Below are 22,117 nucleotides of genomic sequence, written 5' to 3' on the forward strand. Positions count from 1 at the left end.
TATTATGAATTTAAATTACATTTGTAGACCTCCCTCCTTTTCTCTTTCCTCTGTCTCCAGACTGTTGTTGCTCATTTTAACCTTCTCTTCTGAGATTTCAATTACTACTTTTTTTTCCTTCTTCACCCAGTGTAGGAGTCAGTGTTCTGCTTTCCTTCAGATCCTATGTAATTCAGGCATGTAACCTTTTCCTCACAGATATTCTCTTCTCAGAGCAGAAAGAGCACCTGCTATGGTTGTGCTACATAAGCCTTATTTACATTATGAAAAAAAGCTTTATTTTTTTTCTTACTGAGAAGACCTTGGAAAAAACAGAGACACATGTTTATTAAAATGTGAAGGTCCCCCTGCAACTGGAACAATTTCTTTAAGCTGTGAGATGGCACAAAAGTTAAGCCTGTTGAGCACCCACCTGAGAAACAGCAATTTTAGTGGTACCTGAAGTAAACTTTGCAAAATGTGCCTGTAAGAGCTACTCAGTACTTGCATGCCTTGATCTCTTGCCTGCTTTCAGCAATTTTATTCACCCTCCTTCCCTAGTAGAAAACCTTCCCTAGTAGAACCTTGCAGGGTTTCTTGGGCTGGAGGGTATTTCAACAATACAGTCCAGACAACACAATTGCTCTGCTTCTCATTTACCCAGGTAGTGATGTGAGTCAAGCCCTTCGATTTACAATTCCAGATTACAAAAGGAAATATATAACAATCTTAAAAACTAGGGCACAGGTGTTTCTGAAGGTCAAATATTTGGCCCAACTAAGTTTAGCAAAATAATTAGGAGGATTAAGTTTATATTTCTTTTTGCTTAGCTATACATAACTACTAGAGGTTTGGTCCATAGAGTATTTGGTTACTTCTGCTGCCTGTTTATGCTATTCCCACCAAGTTAGTGTGAAACAAACTGGCGTGTGAACATTCAGTACATTAACTAAGCTGTGATAATAGCAAAGAAACATGTTTTTACTTGTGGTAAAAAGTCACTCTCATTTCAGATAACAGTGCAATTGGCAGCTGAGTTTTGAATTGGAGTGATGTAATTTGGATGATTATTTACTTCATATTTAAACTGTGTATCTTCTATGTATATGTTCTGCATAAAGATGGACTGTCTGAGTTCAGTCTTGTTGAGCTGGAGTGAAGAATCCTGCTCTACCTTATAAACTGTGCCTTAGCTGGCAGGCAGAGAGGATGAGCTTTCAGCTGTAGCTTAGGGTGTAGCTCCCTGTAGGAAGGAACAGAGAATTTTCTCACGTTGTTTAGAGACATGCAACTTTATCCCTTAAGGCTGAAGAGTAATATTTTTCTTCCTTCTGCTAGAATGAGATAAAACTTCACTGTTTATGTTTTCCTATGAAAGTAAAAAAAATATAAAATTTTCTGTACCAAAAAAGGAATAAGTGTGTCTGTGAATCTCTGTATTATATAGATATAGATATAGATATAGATATAGATATAGATATAGATATACACATGCACACATATGTATATTCATATACCTGCAGGATCTTCCACCATTATTTTTTTAACTTGTAAAACTCTGGCCTGTATAGCATTAAACCAACTACCCTGGTGGGTATCACATTTGTACAGTTATATCCATCAGGTCCCTCACTAAATTCAGTTTAAAATGTTAAATTCCACTGGATATAAGTTAGACTAAAAAGTCCTGTTAGCAGTAAGATGTAATATTAATGCATCAGTATAAAAAAATATTATTAGCATATCTTAATAGCAATATATAATATTAGTAAATAGTAGTATTAGTAATAACATGTAGTAGTACCACTCTTAAAAAAAAAAGTAATATGCTTTCTTTAAAGAAAAAAAAAAAGAAGAAAAAAAAAGTAGAATTGCCTCTTTCTACATATATTCATAAAGAGGAGCTTCATTTTTCTTTAAAATTTTACTATTTTCTTGAGATTCTTCAGGGGTCTGGTTTTTGCCTCTTCCTCTAATGTTATTGATCCTATTCTTAGTTAACTTTTAAAAGCCCACTTTTCCACATTTCTGAATTTTGCTCCTTAAATTACATGTTTTGTTACCTATTGTACAATATAATAGGAAGGTATCTCTTCCTGCTTGCTCCATGCATATTACGTTAATAACTGACCTTGTTTCTCTGGCCTTCTTTGCTCCTCTCATTCTATACCATCTTTGCTAAAGACCATCTGGATGATCCCAAAGGTATACTCCAGTCTTTTATTTTAAGATTATATGATCTTTAATCAACACTGAGAACTAAAGTAGCACACGTTTCTGCAAGTACCTTTCTGGTACACTTCATGATAAACATTCTGAAAATGGGGAAAAATGCAACTGTAAGCCAACTTTGAGTGTGTTAGATAACTCACACTGAGGCAGCATCCTGCAGTGATTCGTGATTCTGTGGCAGAATTAAAGCAGTAGTGCAGATCATCTTATTAGCATTTATCTGCCTCACCTGCAGAACTATCATTCTTTCCATCATCTTCATACGTAAGAGATGACGGAGCAGGCCTGTAGGCAACAGCCATCAGGCAACCTATCCCATCAGAATCCAGCACAGGTTCATAAAAAAAGGCACTGGTGTTGTTTAGTCTGAGGAAAAGAAGGCTGGGAAGAGACCTCATTACTCTCTGCAACAGCCTGAACAGAGGTCGTAGCAAGGTGCGTGTTGGTCTCCTCTCCCAAATAACAAGTGATAGGATGACAGCAAACAGCCTCACATTTCACCAGGTGAGGTTTACATTGGGTATTATAAAAAAAATTCTTAACTGAAAAGGCTGTCAAGCTTTGGAAGAGGCTGCCCAAAGAAGTGGTTAAGTTATCATTTCTGTAGGTATTTAAAAGATTATAAAATCTACATGTGTATGTATATGTATGTATATATACACATCATGTATAAAAGATTATAAAATATAGATGTGTCACTTAGGGACATGGTTGAGTGGTGAACTTAGCTGGCTAATGCTGGACTTGATTCTAAAGGGCTTTTCCAACCTAAATGGTTCTAAGAACTGAACTTGAACTCCCTGTCAAATAATTCTCCTACCATGTTTCCCTCATCTCCTCCACCAAAAACTGGCAGCTCAGGTACCACTGGCTTCTGGTCCAGCCCACTCCATCTCACACCTCATTAAGTTGCCTTCTTTCACTCTTTTTCTTCTCCAGGCAACTAGCTCTAAATCCCTCCTTTCTGTTTTGCTCAGTAGGTCCAAATGTCACCCTCTTGTTTTGCAACACATATCTACTTGGCTTTTCTTGTCTAATCATTTAATTCCCTCCCTGTGCCAGAATCATTGTCCAACCCATGTAATCTCCTTGTCCAACCGGTCTCCAGGTCCTCCTTCCTCTGCCTTCCTAACCCAACATGGGTCCTCAGGGTCTTTTCCTTTTAGGAAAGATTCCTTTCCTAAATATCATCTCATTAAACTTCTTCTTCACTGATTTTCTGTCAAGCCATTTCTTTCTCTTCCACTCAGTCTTGCCTCATTTTAATGCATTATTTTCATTCCTAAGGTAGTTTAATCTACTTGCACTCAGATCACTAGGATAATTCTGAAAGTCAAAAACTGTTACTATGCTCAGTCACCATTTCAAGTTGCATTTTGGCACAAAAAACCCACTGTAGAAAAAGCTTTGGAGCCTGCACAGTGCTTGATCAACAACAGGTTGTCAGTCTGTATGGAGAAAGGTTGCAGAGACGTGGATAACATGACCTGTAAGGTTGGCCAATATGAGCTGGGAGGAAACTGATGCATGGTTGCTTTAGAGTGTGGTGAAGGTTGCTGAGCTGTGGGAGCTGTGAGAGACATGAACATTAACATGTGATGGAATCTCCAGCACTGCTGGTAGCCTAAGGCCAAGAACTGTTACAGAAGGCATACAAATCTATTTCTGAAAAGCCAGTAATTTGTCAGTGTAAAGGAACAAATGAAAAACTTACTCATTAATGCTACATGAATATCATATGTGACCTGTTATTAGTGTATAAAACAGACCATTGGGCTCCTAGAATGTTCAGTGTCTCTGACGTGGTTAATCAGAAGGGCTGCTATAATAATCACCAACTTGTGAAATAATGGGTGGAGACAAGACTTCAGTTTTAGAAATCCATTTCAAGTTATGACACTGCTCCTTCTTTGTCTACCTTTCTTCAGCTGGTGCGTGTGCAGCAAAATGGTAATTGAGCCTGAGTGTTACTGAATGCAAAGTATTGCATACAGAGGAGAAATTCTATTTTTACTTTAATTCTCAAAAAGATCTGAACTATACTGATAGAGTACAATGAATAAGGACTATTGTGTTTACCAAGGACAGAACTTTATTGGGGATCACGCACTTAATACTAAATAGTTTGAAACTTCCTGTAATAAGAGGCAGTAGAAGACAAGTTTCCAGGAATATGCTAATAGGGAAAAGAGTTCTGTAGAGTGTAAAACTGGACCCTCACTACTGATAGATAAGCAAATAGATCTACAGATCGAATGTATTAAAATCCTTGTTCTATTGGCATTCTTTCTACATTACCAATGTTAAAAACAAATTATATTTGTTCAAAGAACATGTCATCATGATATGTATTTGTGGTCATAGCTCCTGGAAAACAGGAAGATGGGTCTGCTGAAGTTATTATGGTTTAAACCTAATGTCTGATACATGATGATCAAATACAAGAGAGAGAGATATGATTCTCTTTTTGAACAATTTTATGAATTTAAGCTCCATCACCTGAAATAAGAAGGAAGCGTGACATAAACAGTGATGATGACACAGCTTTCCAAATGTTTTGTCTTTCATATAAGTTAGTCTCTGCCAAAATCAATTCTGTTGCAAACCATGGTGATAAAATACAATGATCTAAAAGCTTGTTATATTCTCTTAATATACTGAAAAACTCCATATTTTCCCATTGTTTCATCCTGGGAAGTAATTGGACCACATTGGCATGACATCTTGTATTAAATAAATTTATATTTAAGCTGAGACAGAAAATTTATGCAAGCTTTCAGTCTGCATCATTATAAGTCAGCAAATAAATGAATAAAGATATAATCAGCTGAAAGGCACTATTTATAAAGGAATTATGAGGCAATCTCAATAAAAGAATTAGACCTATGAAAGAGATATTAGTTGTAAACATATTTTAGATGCCTTTCTTTAAATTACTGAATTCAGATATCAAACTTGACAGCTTGACTTTGCAAAGATGCATGATACTGTTCATGAATGCCTTTTCCATAAAATGTTCCTTAAGAATTTCTTTTTTGTTTTCTCACTTTTGGATGGTAAATGGAACACATTTTAAACCAAACATTATTCTAGGTATGATAAGGAAGTTAACATCAACAACTTCTGGTATTCTATGTATTATGTATTTAATAAAACATAAAACAATAAAATATTTGAGATAACCTAGAAATAAATATTGAGCAGTGAAATACCTTAGCTTTCAGATGACCAAAAGCTATCAAGATCAAACTGAGCGCTGATCCACTTCAGAACAAGCTAAACAGGAATATCTAGTTTCAGTTTCCATTTTTCTACCCACTCACCTAGTCCTAACAAGATAGGCAAGAGAAGCTCAAAATCATAACTGAAACTGTTCATAAATGCAGAGTACTGTATTTTGGAAAAAAATCTAATTCTGTACTTCACACAGACTGTCCAATTAAACTGACTCACAAAAGGAATATCAGCGTTCTAAGCATCAATGTGAACAGCTCATTTGAGACATCTTTGTGCAAATGTTGAAGTCAGAAGCCAATTAACAACAAAAGCAAATAAAAACAGTAAGGAAAATAAAATGGAGTTCTTAGTACCAATCAGGTGTTTTCTCTCTCTGCAGTACCAGTGTGTTTCCTGGACCAGCAGAACACGAGTGATTATGCTTACTGACATGAAAAATTAGAATGGGTGCCAAACACCATACTTTAGAATGAAATAATTGTGTGTTTGAAGTCAGAGTAAAATCCACTAAGAAAGCAGATATGTGCAGTCTATACTGTCTCTAAGAGTATCTGGTACTATCCACATACAGAAAGAAGACCAGATAATTTCTGAGTCTGGTATAATAACAGTAATTCCTGTGTATTTTCACATTTTCACCCAGACTTATAAATTTATGAGCTCTACTTATAAAAAGCAATCTGCTGTCTTGTATATTGTAAAGGCTTGAGCTATTAAGCAGAGGCAAGAGTTGCTTGTACAGAGGCTAGATCACTGTCACATCAAAAAATCCAAGTATATAAAGCAAAAATACAGACAGAAATCAAGGAATTGCACAAAGTAGATTGTGTGTAGCAATTAAGCACTTGTGGGTTACAATGTCAGTTAATAAAGATTAGGAAAAGAACACTTATCAGTGGGAAAGTGAAGTAGTAATGGCACAGAAGGTCTGCAAGCATCAATTTAAAAGCCAATGCTCTGTACATCTAAGCTTCTTTTTTCTATACACCCCTTATCTTCTTCTGCCCATGCTATTCCCAGATTTTATTCACTGCTCAGAAGCACTACCTTCTCACATCTAAAGCCCCTGTAACACCCAATCATCTAAAGGGCATGCAGCAGATGTGTAAGAAAAGGGCAAGAACAAGAAGAGAAAATAGGAGGTACAAAGAAATGGAAGCTTGTCTTCTCTCTGTAGATCAAAGAAAGTTTATGTCCATTTCAATTTCACCCTGTAGGCCCCACTCTGAAGATCAAAACTACATTATAATCAGCATTGGAGGCTTATGGGTTTTGAATGGCTGATACCAGATCTACACTACTTCACCTGCACTGGAGTTTGAATTTCTAAGAAGTGACTAAACATATAATGATACCAGCTGGCAGACATAAGTTGTACTAATAAGGCTTAATAAGATTATTGAGCATAATCTGTATCATTATTCATATACACCCACTTGCACATATAGGAATTGATACATGGTATAATGTAGCTCAACTTCAGTTATAGAAGCTCCTTCTGTGAAACATCAAGCAACAAACTTAATACCCCATTGTAGCACTTCAGTGGAAGGACAAAACCATATCACTTAGTGCTGATGACTGCATTAACAGAACAGTTTAATTATTTCCCTGCAAACCATGCCAGATTCTACTACTAAGTGATATATCTAGGAGATAACACAGATTTCACAAAGGAGACCACACCAATCCCTGGAACGTTCCTTCTTGCTCCACTAGTTATTAAGTTTTCAATACCACAGACTTTATTTTAAATTTAAAAAGTTAACAATCCTACTGAATTTATATAGACTTAAAAATTAAGCAAACATAAGTCTGCAGAATGGAGTCCAGCACTACACAAATCACCTTCAAGCTTAACGAACATACATGATACAGTTTGCATCTTACAGTTTACCTCAGCTTACATAAATTAATCTTATTTTTCTGCCACCTTTCACAACATTTGTAAAGTGCATTCCATGATATTTATATGTTACATTGGACCTACAATAAACAACATGATTTTCATTTAATTATTAGATGACATGTTGTTCTCAGAATATAGCTGGGTGTTGTATGCCAAGTGCCAACAGCAAATAATACAGGTTCTTCCTGTTCTGGGTGAAACCAAATGGGAGCATCTTCTTATTTGTTAACCTAGACTCCATTAAGTAAAATGTATTCACATAACTATTAGTGGGACAAATATTCACTCTGTAGTAATTTCTTATATTTATGACTTTGACTCCTTAAAACTCAAGCATTTAAAACCAAGAGTAGCTGAGGACATGAACTGAAAATCTGAACTGTTTAGCAATATTATTACTGCTTATTATTAATTGACTTTGTTTTTTATATTGGGAAATAGGAGAACTGCTTAGGCAGATACCATTGCTTAACACTTCAGACACAGGATCCCAGTTTAATGCTGCCTGTTATGAGGACTCCTCATGTCCATTAGAAGGATTTAACATTTCAATAATAAACACATTTTTCTTCCTGCAGTCTTCAGTCTTCCGGACTTTCTCATTTAAATAGCTTGCTTGCTATGGATGTTCCTACTTAGCTGGTAAGAAGTTTGAACAATACCATGGACTGTATTAAAAAGATGGCTGTTAATTTGACCTTGCTTTATCAGAGAAACTACACACAGTACTATTAGTACGGGTAAAAGAACTGGTACTCTTTGTTTCTTCCAAGCTACCTTTCCACCTCTAGCTTTTACATTTGAGATACATTTGAATTAACATTGCTCTTATTTGTTACCTTGGAAAACACTCAGAGTTGACTTGTACCAAGAATATCAAGAAAACAATACGGCTGCAATGCATGAAGTATTGAAATGCAGCAGATCTCAAACTGAAGGGACAAAAAAGGAGCTTTTGTCACAAAAAACATTCGATCAGCGTGGGTGATTTTATCAAGATATGCTTAGCCATGAGTGCTGTTGGAAATCGATGAAATAATGGGTCAATAAAAATCTCATGTTTTGAACTAAGTGCCCATTTGTCAATCATGTTAAAAAAGTTATTCTGAAAAAAAAGCAACTTTCAAGAGTCAAGGCAGCAGGAGACAAAGTGGAGGTCTGGATGCATGAGACAAGTTTCTCAGAAAATTATAGGCATGTGTGAAATTGTTTAAGGAAAAGTTAGAAGAGAAATAAAATACGTACTGGGTCATGGTGTTGGCTAGTGTCAGAAAGCGGGCTAAGGACACTGAGCAGGCAAACAGCAGAACACCAGTCACACGGACATGCAAACAACAAAGGTCAGCACGGCCCCAGCTGATGGGCACTTCATGGAAACAAAGTCAGGCTGTACTAGATAGCAACTTCTGTGGAAGGATACAACCAACCTAAGCTCAAAGAGGGAGGAGGACTTGTAAAGAAAAGCAGACAGTATCATAACATTCCTGATCTCTGTGCTGATATTGAGATTAAAAGTACCAGCAAAACTGTACTACAAAGATTCATAAACCTGAAAATTTGCAGAATTTTTCCTTTTTGCAATTATTTTAATATAAGAAGTTTATTTTGATACCAAAAGTACCTCTTTTTTAGGTTCTCATACTCAACTACTCTCAAAGTATCTAAGATTTTAAAAACCAAGCTATTTTCACAAACATTCCCCTTAGAAAAAATGAATTAATTAATCCTGGGTGATTCTGCTGTATACTGAGGATCTGAAATACTTCAAATAGTTGACAATTCTTCCCACTCACATGAAAACCACCAAAGTACAGCGTATATTTTAAAGCAGTGAGATTACTGATGTGTCTAAGGTCTCAGAACAAGTGGCAGCGAACTAGGTTCAACAGTTGTGACCCTAATGCTTTAAAAAAATGCTAACAATTTGAGAATTTGAGACTTCAGCTTTTACACCAAAACATAAACTTGCTTTAAAATGCCTGATGATACCAAGGATAGGGAAAGGGAGCAAGAAAGGAAAGTATATGTGGTGAATGAAGAACCAGGGATTACCTCTCAAACTGCAGCTTCAGGCAGAAACACTTGGAAGAGTATATGTGGTGATTCAGAATGAAGAACCAGGGATTACCTCTCAAACTGCAGCTTCAGACCTCCTACTCCAGGCAGAAACACTTGGAAGAAATAGGAATACCTGATAAATGGACTGACCTATGTGCACACTCTTGTGCCACAGTAAAAAAAAGCACAACATTCACAGGTATTCACATGTTTTTAAAAGTCTGTATGAGAACATTTTTCAAGACTAAAAATAAATACATTGATTCCACCTGCATTTTGATCTGCATTTAAGTTTAATCAGACAAATAGTTTTGTCATTTCAGTGTTAACCATGGCACCAATATAGGCTTTCAATATACAACCAACCAGTTCCCACAGAAAGTAGAGACACTTCATTATCAGGGATCTTTCTGAGGGATATGACCACAGGGGAAGATCCAGTGTAAATACAGTTATGCTGGCATGGGTGTTTTTGCTGGTATAGCTCGACATGCCAATCTGTTATTAACTCTGCTGGAAAAAGCACCTGTACAAGTATAACTGGTTTTTGTGGGACCAGGCTGCCTGGTATGTCCTGCTGTACCTGGCATGGCTCTACTCTTTATAGGGATTATTTTCCTGTACTTACACGGGTGACAACTCATTCCACCCTCTGCCTGACAGCCAATCTTGTCAGCTCCTCTCATGGCACTAACAAAAAAAACCAAAAAAAACCAAAAAAACAAAAAAACAAAAAAAAAAAAAGAAAAAGACAAGGTGCGGCAAAACCGACCACAAACTTTCTCTGAATTTTTAAAACTTTTTTTAAATTTTAATTTTTATTCCGTCGTTACCACATTTACACGCCATTTCTAGCACACGCTTAGGAATCCCACTGTACCCCTACACAAGGAGCCCCGGGAGGGTGGATGATGGGAGCCCGCTCGGCGGGAGCAGGTTCCTGGGAAAATTAACCCGCGGGCGGCGGGGGAGGCTCGGCCTCCGCTGCTCAGCCCGACCTCCGGGCGAGGGCGGCCGCGCCAGGCCCGGCCCCGCCGGCGCGGGAGGAAACGCCCCTTCCTCCCCTCCCCGTCGGGCGGCGCGTCCGCCCGCTGGCAGGGGCTGCCAGGGAGCGGTAATTGCCGCCCCGGCCTTGCACAAGCCGCTCCCGGCGCGGCGTGGCCCGTCCTGCCGGCGGCGCCGCCCCCTCCCGGCATCCCTCGCTCGGCTGCTCGGCTGCTCGGCTCGGCAGAAGACGGTCGGCGGCTCCGCGCTGCTCTCGCCATGGCCGCCTACAGCAAGTTCCTCACCGCGCGGCATTCCGCCATCGCCGGGGCCGCCGCCGCCTGCGCGCTGCTCTGCCTGCTCAGCAAGCGGCGGGCGGCCGCGCAGCACGGGTGAGCGCCGGGCCGGGCCGGGCCCTTCCTGAAGGAGCTCTAAACCCGGCGCCGGGAGGCCGAAAGCAGCGGGAGCTGTGCTCGCCCTCACGGCCCTGGCCCGGCGGAGGGGCAGCCGCGCCCCTGTGCCACACACAGGGCGCTGCCACCGCTGCCCTCCGCCCGGGAGGCGGCTCCTGGGCACGGGGGCAGCCCGCTTCTCCCCACGCCTTCCCCGGCGTGAGGTCGGTGCCCCTCTTGAGAGCATCCAGCCACCGCCGCCTTGTTACCCAAATTACGTTGGCTTTTTCTGTTTTCCGGACTAGGAACGAGTATTGACACTTGACGTCTAGGGATGCCCGTGTCTGCATAGGCAATTAATGGTCTCAGCTGTTGTTTGAATGCTGCCGTGTGACAGTAAGATACACGGGAAACGATTTCAAAGGGGTCGAATGTGGTGATGTTCTCGGTGAGGCTGCCTTACAGGTATATGGTTCTAGGCTGTGTATTCGTTAATGCCTTACAAAGCACTGGTATTGCAAAGTGTGGCAGATGAAGAATGTATCGCAGACTCAGCCCTTTCACGGTTTTGCTGTATTTGTGACTGTAAGTTGTTAACCATATGCTTAAGATCTGGTATGTTGCGATATTACAATGCCTACAGGTGTCTTGTAGGCACTACAAAATTCTACTGAAATGGCCTTACTCAACAGACTTAAGTAATAACATACCTGAGATTAAGCAACGATCCAGTTTTATTTTACCTAAGTCCACTCATGCACAACATCTGTAGGAGTTTCATGAAGTTGGGTAACTGTCACACAACATGTCAGACATTGATATGCTGCTGACAAGTCATGCATTTGCTGCCTTACATTGTTTCTTGCATGAGAGTTTAAACAAGACCTTCAGCTATGGCTGCTAGTTACTCTTCTATCAAACTCATAGGGAGGAGTGATTTTTTCAAATATCTCTGCCTAAGTTAGTGAAATATCACTTTTGAAAAGCAGAAAAGCTCTATGGAAGGGCACAAAAATGATGAGCTCAGATTTTCGTGCCTAGTATAGTGGTGTTTGTAAAAAATACTGGGCCTTGCAGATGTTGCAGGAGCAGTTATGTGTTAAGTCAGTCCAAGAGTATTCTTTTAAAGTGAATCTCAGTTGTCCACACTTTCCTTGCTCTGCCTTCATTGAGGAATGATCTTGGAGCACACAAACCAGGTACATTCAGATTGGAGCACATCTTCAAACATAGATGCAGGTCCAGTGTAGTTTTGAAGTGCATTTAACATTTTCCCAGTGTTGGTAACATTCATTTCATAGAAGCAGGCTAGAAGTTGTCCAGAGTCATCTCCCTATACCTGAAACAGGTATTATATGTGTCCTTTATTGTCTCCACTAAACTATTTTGCTTTCATGTCTTATGATGTTGATCTGCAGGACTTGGCAATGTCAATGCATGCATTAGCTTGAGGGTCAGTGTATGGAAAGTGTTAGCCTAAATGCTGGAGACTGTTTGGAATGTGTCTTTCCTGTGTGGATCTTCAATTTTGCTAGGTGTAGTGTTAAAAATCTGAGGTATCCATATATATTAGGTGGACCAAACATTATTACAAGATTAGTGGGAATTGAGAAGGGGTGATAACTTATGAATTACATTCCAGCTAATTCAACAGGTGCATGGGCTCGTGAGAGCCTGACCTGATGTGTCCCTTTTGCTCTCTCTGTACTGCAGTCTTTCTGATACCTTGTCCTTCTGAAATCTCTTTAGTCATTTTGCATTCTTGAATTTATTAGAAATGCAGTTGCTAAAATAAGTGCCATGCTTACAAACTTGATTTTCGCTTGTGTGTATGTATTGTTTTACACTTTTGAGTCCCTCCACAGCTTAGGTCTTATTTACTGCTGGTACTGTATTGTGGCCACGGATTCCAAACTCTAACATCCAACATTCGGTTGTTTCAATAATAGCTGTGCTGCTGCTTGAATGCTATTTTGAGGATGGTTTTTGCCCACTGGTCTTCGTTATTTTCTCCATGTTTCCCTGTGAGGCAAACCTTGCCAGGAGCCTTACAGAATGCTACCTATCAAGACTAGGCAGTAGGTAAGCTACATTGCCTATATCACCAGCCTAGACCAAAGCATCTGGTTATTACCATTGCCTCATCCTCCTTTAGTCTCATTAGTTCATGTATCATTCATTTTTTCATGCTTTGTTGCTGATGTAAGTTAGAGAATACTTTTGAAAAGGATTGTCTTCGTGCCAAATCTTTACGTTTTCAGCATTCTTGTGCTGGTGTATGATGCTGCCATATAGTAACAAATGCACAACCTTTGAAATCTGCAGGGCCTAGGGTGTCCTTTAACATCTGTGTTGTATATCTCTGACTCTCTGGGAAGAGGAAGAAGTTGGGAAGGCATGGCTGTCCTAAATTTTTGTACTTATTCCTAGGGTGAAGAATTTCACTTGGCAATCTAGATAGTCTGGAAGAGGACTGGTAGCATATCTGCTGCTTGAGGTTAACTGACTAAAATCCGTGAGGTGATTTAGTTTTGTGTGTGTGAATTTCCTTGTTAACCTTGGTGTATTATGCCTGAAAATGTTGTGCCATGTTAGTGTGAGGTGAATTTCAGGATGAATTTCTTGAATTCTGGAAGGTTTGAGTTTTCTAGTTTTGAGCTTTGTAAGGGCAAAGGTAAATGTTGCAGACCTGAATATAACCAGCAAAATGCTGGGCTTATCATTCAGGTGAACCATTGAACTATTCTAGTGCAACTATAAACTTTACCTGCAAAACTTCTTCCTTCCTCACATAGTTTCAGAATACGTACTTATACATACTTTGTGTTCAAAATAACATTTCATGTTTTCCTATTATTTAATGTATTTCTGGGGTAACTGCCATTTTTCTGTTTGATTTTGCGTGCTTTTTTAAGTTTTGCTGGAATGTCAGCAATAGGTCTGCTGCTGTTTGAACTTGGAAAGTAAAATAACAAAAATTGAGAAAAAGAAAATAGTCTTTTAGCAAATCAGATGTGTTTGAATGTGTAACAAGAAAGTTACGTGACAGGCTCGTCATGCTGTATGTGTTCGTTTTTATATAGAATTACCAGTTATAGGTGTGATAGCAGGAAGGAGAGGTAGCAACTTTCACCTACTTTTCTGCTGTCAAACAGTAGGGGCAAAGTTCAGTACAACTCATATAAAGTAGTAATGTATGAATAATTAAGCTGTATGTGTTATGCCAACCTGCCTTACTAGGTCAAAGATCACTTAATTAGTACTGCCTGGATTAGTCACAGATGTTGTTCTGTAAGAGGTGTTACACTGCTCATTGATTTTAGTGAACTGAGAGGTGGTGTCACTTGCCATTCACAATGCCTTATTACTACACTTTTCTGAAATCTTCCAAGATAGAGTGATGTAGAACTGTTTGCTTATAGTGACTTGTTAGTTTTCCATCTTACTTCCTTGGAGTAAAACATGGAGAAAAATACATTGGTTCTTTTAAAAGTTGCTCTCAAAAAGTCTGTTTCCTTACAAAAGCTTTGTGCCCTCTTGGAAGGGAGGAATTTGTGGTATCTAAATGCAGTTATGACTTCAATTGCAGTATTTTCGTTTTTTTAGAGTAATGAGAAGTTCTTTGAGAAACTACATTATCCTGAGTTTATAATGCAGAAAAAAGTCTGTTCTTTCTCTTTCCCTAATCTTGTCTCGAACAAGAAGGTACAAATCTGTGCTTACAATTTGATTGCTTCCGACTGAAAACCTTAAGGGGTGTTACATAAAGGAGCTGGATATTTTTCATTACTCCTCTAATAAGAATTTTTCTTGAGTATCCATGTAATTTAAAATAAAGTACTTGCACAAGTACAATGAGCTTGGCTTACATTCAAAAAGAAGATATTTAACTCATACAACTTTCTGCTGGAAGGAGGGGCTGAAAGAAGTAATACAAGGTAGTTAGGGTAAAGAGTTTAAAATGAAATATTAGGGAAAGGGAATAAACAGTTTAGAGTAATAGGAAGGCATTTGCAGTGAATGGCAAGGTGACATAATATTTTAGAATCTGCTCATAGGGTCTTTCCTATCACCTAGCTGCATTCATTAGAATCCAAGATGCTAAGATGTGGACCAATTTAATAGAAACTGAACTTCTGAAACCCCTGTGATGGCATCCCACCTCTGGGGAAAATGAATAAAGCAAGAATAGTGCATGCATGGGGCCTTAGAGGTTAGGCAAGCCTAAAATGAGGGAGAAAGCTCATTGAGTGGAGGGAGGTTGAGTTGCAGACAGGGTATATTAAATAGGGTTTTGCACAGTTCATCTTGGGTGACACTTGACCTATGCTGCTGCCTGTCACTGTGCTCCTCAGCCATTGTCGTGACAGAGTGGCAGCACATGTCACTTGCTCAGTAGATGTCACTGCTCGTGCCCTCAGCTGCACAGCCTGTGAACGTGCAGTGGCAGTGATAGTATTGCAGAGGTGACAGACACATGTCCAAATGTTCGGAGGTGCTTTCGAACATAAAATAGGAGTTTAGATATAGCAAGTGGTAGTTGTAGCTTGAAACAGATGGTGCATTTTTATTCCATTTGTGTATATTCAGAATGTTCTTCTCTCTTGTTAATTTGTGTAATTTCTCTAGATTCTGGATGTGCTTGGGTGAGCTTTGCTATTGTACTTCAAATGGAGGAACCTGTTCTAGTAGAGTCATGGCTGTTTGTTAGGAAGGGTGAAATTACATTGCTGCAGATTAATAGCCTACTTTTGTGTATGTAAAAGCCTTAAGGGGAACCTGTGTTACTTGGAGGAAAGGTGGCAGGTAACAAAAACAACTTTATGCTAGCTACACTGAAGTAAGTTTATCCAGATGTGAATGTGACTGTTCAGTCTGCTGCTTGCAGAAAGTGCACTGGCGTTGAGTTGAAAAAAAAAAAGAAGACTAAATATGCAGATAGGGTTACTAGAAAATAAACTGAAAATGCAGTCTTGTAGAAAAAATCTGCCTGGGGCTCAGGAAACCTGAATTCAGCTGGAGGGTATGGAGACAGGAGAAACCAGATGACTCAGCCCTAATCCTAGCATTTAGACTGCCTTTGTTTGGGGCCTGGCTAGCTAATTAGTGGTTTCTCTCTTAATTAAGTTGCACAAAATACTTGCTGTCTAAGGCAAGATCTAGTGTAAGTGTGTGTGACAGTGTATAACTTTTTTTTTTAATTATTTAAATTTTTTTAAGAAACTAGCTAGAAGTCTTTTTCCCCTGTTATCCATGAAGGGGATCTGCAGCCACAGCTCAGGCCTAAGCACAACTTAAGACAATAGTGCTAAGGTTTTTCTTATATGTACGATATGTTATTGAGATGCATTCTTCTACTGAAACTTAGAATTTCCTCTCCAACAGTTCTGCTTTATTTTCCTCTCATAGGTTTGTAGAAACCTTTTGAGCTTTAGCAATGCAGAGCTCCTGTTTGCAGTAACATAGCTCTCTGTGACCTTCTGAGTCCCCTTCTTGCTTGCCTGAATACATTCCTCTCACATTATTTTTGGTTATGCTGCAACTAGCCACCAGTCTAGAGCCAAGAAAGTTCTGTTCTTGTTTTCTGTGTGTGCTCAGAGTGTACTGTGTAAATGGGCATGCTTTTGGACTGTGCCCAGGCTTCTGAGTAGGGTTGCTGCCCTTGACCTGAAATAACTGTACTGTTGCTCTCTACCCCTCTGTGTGAGACATGCACTATGAAACTCTGCCTGCCAGTTAGCTACACCAGACTTTTCTCACTATAGCTGTTATTTCTTCACACTACTGCATTGCATCTTTAGTATTTTGAATTTTATTCTGTCTTTACAATGTCTTGGTGACTTCAAAACTAACCTGAAAACTGCACAAATAATAATGAACTATTGCAAAATTATTTATTTTGTGTGATTTTTGGAAGCTGTGAAAACTGCACAGTGCCATTCCAACATGTAAGGTCTGCCGGATACAAAGGTTGCCTAGAGGTAACAACTCTGTGTTTAACAACAACACTTAGTCCTAAACCGGATACTCTTTCTTTGCACTGTGTTGATCAGACCCAAGTGATCCTAACTCCACAGAAGGAAGGTAGCATGATGTGAAATTTGTAGGGTTTTTTTTTCAGTTAAGGACCGTGTAACATTTTGAAACCCTTACTTCCTCATAATGTGTCATTAAACAGCAAGTCTGGTTTATCACTCTTTTCATCTGCAATTCCCTCATGTGCTAAGCTCACTGTAGATTGCTTCCTCTGAACTTTGTTCTGTATGGAGACAGGTATTTCTAAAGATTTCTAAAGTAATGCTTTAACTTTTTCCTGTTTGCTAGTAAATACCACAAAACTAGTGTGCCTGAGACCTTTCAGTAAGAAGACTCGGGCCTCTTGAAAGCTTTTCACAGTTTCTTAAATCGCTTTCTTCTTTAGTGGTGTAGAGAATGATTCTGTTTGAGTAACCAGTCTTGTTGCATGTTTCTTTTAGAGAGAATAGCCTCACTGGTATGTAAATAGAGTCAAAAGAGCTAGTGCTCTGACCAATACTTATTTGGAGACTGGGATCACATGATTTCTCCCTCCCCGCTGGTCTACCGTGCTGCCCTTGGAAGAATGAGCTGTCAAATGCCTGTACAGAGTCCTGAAACTGCATTAATTTCTTCAAAGCGTCTTGCTGGGATGGGCTGATCATGTTTCTCAGTGTAGGAGAAAGGTGTTTTGTTGTATTGCCTCCTGCCTGCTGGGTAATTACTTATTTACTTCCCTTTAGAGAGTTGCTATTCAGTTACCATGCACGTATGAATGACAAGTTTGCTGTAGTTGTGTCATCCCAGGTACTGCTGACACCTTTCTCTGCTTTTTATATCTGTGTTTGCTGTAAAAGCCCTGTGCACTTAAGTAATGGGTAGCATGCTACGTGTGAAATGCTGCTTTTCCTGAAACTTCCTCAGGTGATGTGTGTTCCATTATACCTCTAGACTCTTTGAGGTCTTAAAAAATTTTACACATTGAATTCAGATTGCTTTTTTGACCGCTTTGTGCAGTTAGGTCTTGAAAATACACGGTCACAAGATCCACTGTTTTTGGTTACAGTAGTAAAACATTTCTAATAGTGATTTTTTCTTATTTTTTTCTATATGTTTTCTGAATAACCCTTTTCAAAAGCCTTTCATTGTCACCCCTCCTTCTCTGTGAGGGCACGAAGAACAATGGTTCTGTACCAGGGGAGTAACTTGCAGTGAGAACTTGGCCAGCATGTAGCACTTACCTTCCTCCACCACTGAGCCTTGTGATGCTCCAGCATTGTGTAAATGAGAGGTCTGGAATAATGGAGAGCTTGGACCTATTCCAAGTGTTAGAGCTCTCTCCTGCAACCAGATAGTCTTGCTGTATTCTTGCTGAGTAATTGAGAATGTTATTTAGTCTTTAAATTCATGGAGAATGCAACCACCATTCTCACAAAAAAGTTCTATGGTAGTACAATGGAGTCTGGAGTAGTGGCAGTAGGTATTGGACTGGAAAGATTTTATTCCAGGCAGAACTATGGCAGAGTCTTTATTTGCAAATAAATGAGAGCTATGTAGGCACATTTAATTTTTTTTTTTTTCTTCTAGACTTCATATGTAAGATTGTTTCCATTCTTTTTGAAGTATTAGTCTTGTTTTGAGCTTGCAAAAATTTTTTTAGAAAAAAGAGAACAGAACTCTGTTAAAGCTCTTTTTAAATTAGATTTTAAATTTACAAATGCTTCATTTTTATCTTAAACTTTATAAATATAAATGCTAATTAAATGTGAGTTTATTATTACATGTAAGATCTTGATTTCTGGACAATCCTTCTTTCTCTTTAATGTGTAATCAGTTTCAGCTCAGTCAGTAATTTCGGCTGCTCAATTTCTCTCAACAGCTACTGTAGGAAAAATGTATCAGTAAATACATCAATGATATTAAACTAACTGCCGCAATTATTCTGGGCCTTATCTACCTAATAGATTACTCTATTAATATATTCACTTCTGATCCTTTTAAAGCTGAAATGGTTGTGTATTATGAGTGTTGTGACTCAAACACTGGCAGAACTTGAAGCAGTAAAGCTTGTAGGAATCATTACAGCATTTATGGAGGAGCAGCATGCTTTCATCTTACATTATGACAAGTCATGAATCATGTAGAGAAATAACCACATAGTTTGATCACTACTTATTCATGCTTAAGAATACTACTTTCCTCCTACTGCCAAACCAAATGTGATTGGACTGATCCATAATCAAGTTTTGTAAAATTACAAGATGTATTGAGAAGTTCCTTGTACCAGAAGTCCATTGCTCTTGCATCACCAGGATGTAGTCTCCATCTAAATTGTTTCTGAGACTTTGCACCCTGTTACCATTTCCACAGGTGTACTTCCCTCACAGCCTGGTTAAATGTTATATCTCTTCTGAACTTTTATTATTTCTCCCCCAGTCTGGCCCCTACTGCCCTTCATATTCATTCTTTGTTTTGTCTTTTGCACAAGTAGTCTTGCAAGATTTTTATCTTCTCTCAGACTTCCGTCTCTATTACCTTTAATTATGTTCTTGCTGAACTGGTGGATCTCCCTTCTTGCTTTCATGGTCTCCTCCTTCCCTTCTTTTCTCATGTTCCTCTGCTACCTTGCCTCTTCCTTTCATAGTAATTAAATTATTTCTTTTTATTGGTCAGTGACATTCATAGATCTTTCTAATAATCATAAATTAAAGTAGGCACAGTTTCATTCTAGATATTTTCTTGGCAGAGCTTTAAAACACAAGTGTGAAATGGTGCTGTTGATGAAGTTGTGGGATAGCTGGTTTTCTGGCAGTCTGCTCCTGTTTTGGTGTTGTAGACCAAAGGTGTTTCTGCTTTCTTGTAGTGTCCTAAGTTCTGCCTTGAAAGTTATGAATGTTGTAGGTTTAAGGCAGCCTGCTCTCAGTGTTATAATATCATGGTTAAGAAAGTTGTGGGTTAATATGGTTGATGGCTACTTCTAAAGTACATAAATTCTCCATAAATTCTCTTCATGTGCTTATCTGATGCTTGAGTGTTCCAAAAGGAAGAAAGACAAACTATAACTGCCTTACTGGTCAGCTTTTCTTTATTAAAAGTAGAGGCAAAAGAATAGCATTTGAATGTTTAACACCTTTTTTGAATGTTTAACACCAGTTGATAAATATTTTTTACTAACTGTTCTGTTAAATCCAGAGGAAGGAAAATAGACTAAAAACTAACTCCCCTTTTAATGGACATTTTTGCAGGAACTTGATTTTACAGGAGCTAGCTTTTTTTCCCCTGTAGCACATGTTTATGAACAAATAATCTCTCTGTGTAGTAAATGTGTTATTTTTGAAGTCAAATGCAATGCAAAACAAATCTGGTTAGCTCATGTAGATAGTGTGAAACATCAAAGTTGGGTTGCTTGGATTACTAGATCTGCATTCTTGTAGTTTTCATTTGTGGTCAGTGGAACCATGTAGCCATGCTTGTAAAGTATGTGTGAGAAACAGAAAAACCCTTGGAGCTCATGAGAGGCAAGGTAAAGCAGAACTCAGAGATGAAAGGGTGAGACTTGCTTTTCCTATGTGAAACTGATTGCTGGAATGAGAAGGGTTTCACTGGAATTACATATACTGTATAAAAGCAGCACATAGGTTTGACATAGGAGGTAGCCCTGCTGTATTGCTCTGAAAGAACTAGGTAGGAATATAATCCCAAGGTTTCTTCTCTGTGTGTAGAGATCGAGACAAAGAAAAGTGTGTTAATAACAAATACTTGTTTTCTTTTCTTTGCAGTAAAAGAAGTGGAAAACAAGCATTGCAGAATAATGAGGTAATTCTTTCTTCATGTCAAATATTCTTTAATAATTTTAAATAAAGCTGATTCTTTTAAGCTTTAAGTCCTATCACTGTAGTTTAATCTTGGCTATAGTGCGAGTATGGTTTGAATGATACTTTCAGACTTGCATTGGTGACACAAAAGAAGAATCAGGTTAATCACAAGAGGCTGAAGTTTGACTCCATAATTATGGATTCTTGATGTGCACAATGTCCTTTTATCTCTTATTGCCCTATGAATTTGTAAGGACCAGTGTTGTAAGATTTTCTGTGTAGATAGGAATGAACAGCTGTGTGTAGATTTGGTATAACTTGTGTTTATTTTTTATGTAAAAGAAAAATGTATGGAATAAGGTGTTGAGTCTCACAGTTTCTAAATTAGAAATTACTTCAAACATCTCGTAGGAGGTTTGTAATTTCCCTGATCTTTTGTGTGTCTGTTAATTCAGTTATTTGAAAGGGATATACTAAATCCCTTTAAGCTAAAATTTTTGTTTCATAGTCAAATAAAATATGACAGACCAAAAGGCAGAGTCTGTGATTCTGGTGTTACAGTGGTATGAATAGATTCCATGTACTTTCATCTCTGCTGAAAACTTAAAAAAAAAGGCTTGTATTGGATAAATAGAAGGGTGTATTGCAAGCATTATGTTAGCTACTAACACACCTTGACTGTGTTATCTACCATAAACAATTATCTTTTGGATAGCTATACCTATTTGTAAAAACTTTAACTATCTTTCTTTTTTAATTCCTACCCATCTTGAATACAGTTATGCTGAATGGGACTAACAACCTAAGGGAAAAAAACTTCTAGGCAAGAAGGTACTTGAATGAATATAAGTGCAACATGGAAGTGTAGAAATAGGGAGGGGCTGAATAAAGGGGAAGAACAGGTTCAACTCACATACGTTTAGTCATTTGGAAATGTTGCCATCAGACATTGTGTTAGTAATTTCTATTACAGGAAAGCAATAGTGTATGTAGGATCATGCTTCATTAGGACTGGACTAGGACTGGACAAACTAAGTAGTCTTAGTTTGGATTGCTTGGATTTTTGAGTAAATAATTTGTAATTAAAGTGTTGTAATCATCTACTACATAGCATTGTATTTGGCTAGAATTTTTATTTGTAGTTTGTGTTCATGTAGATTTGTGAAAAGGATGGGACTGTTGTTGACTTCATGCAGTGAAAAGCATGTAGGTTTCTTCACAGAGCATTCAGAGTAGTTGTTCTTCAGGTTTCCTGTCTACCTTGTAACATTGATATAGGCATTGATAGCATGGTTCACATGAGCCTTGGGTAGCAAAGGTAGCAGGATTATGTTGATTAGACAGGACTTGTTCAAAGTACACGTGTGCCCTTTTGGTGTGTTTTCAGGACTGAATTCTTCTGTCATGTCCTTACGTGAAAGAAAAGAAACCTGGACCATTAGCTTTTAAAAAGTATTCAGGTTAGTCAGGACAGAAGGTAGGGTTCTGTGGAGTGA

At 38.5% G+C, this 22,117-nt stretch overlaps 1 protein-coding gene across 3 annotated transcripts in view; it reads left to right on the top strand.

Annotated features, from left to right (window-relative positions):
* Positions 1–10,488: 10,488 nt before the first annotated feature.
* ABCD3 (ATP binding cassette subfamily D member 3) overlaps positions 10,489–22,117 on the top strand; it is a 28,160-nt gene continuing 16,531 nt past the window's right edge. The window contains exons 1-2 of one of the 3 annotated variants that reach the window (XM_041421441.1): positions 10,489–10,791; positions 20,586–20,622. In XM_041421441.1, coding sequence (XP_041277375.1) covers positions 10,679–10,791; positions 20,586–20,622 — 150 coding nt within the window. In that variant the 5' untranslated portion in view covers positions 10,489–10,678. Of the gene's footprint in view, positions 10,792–17,423; positions 17,524–20,585; positions 20,623–22,117 lie in introns of those variants that run through there. The other 2 variants (XM_041421440.1, XM_041421442.1) reach the window with 2 other exon arrangements.

This window comes from Onychostruthus taczanowskii, unplaced genomic scaffold (assembly GCF_017590055.1).
Source record: "Onychostruthus taczanowskii isolate IOZ18803 unplaced genomic scaffold, ASM1759005v1 scaffold7, whole genome shotgun sequence".
Taxonomy (NCBI): domain Eukaryota; kingdom Metazoa; phylum Chordata; class Aves; order Passeriformes; family Passeridae; genus Onychostruthus; species Onychostruthus taczanowskii.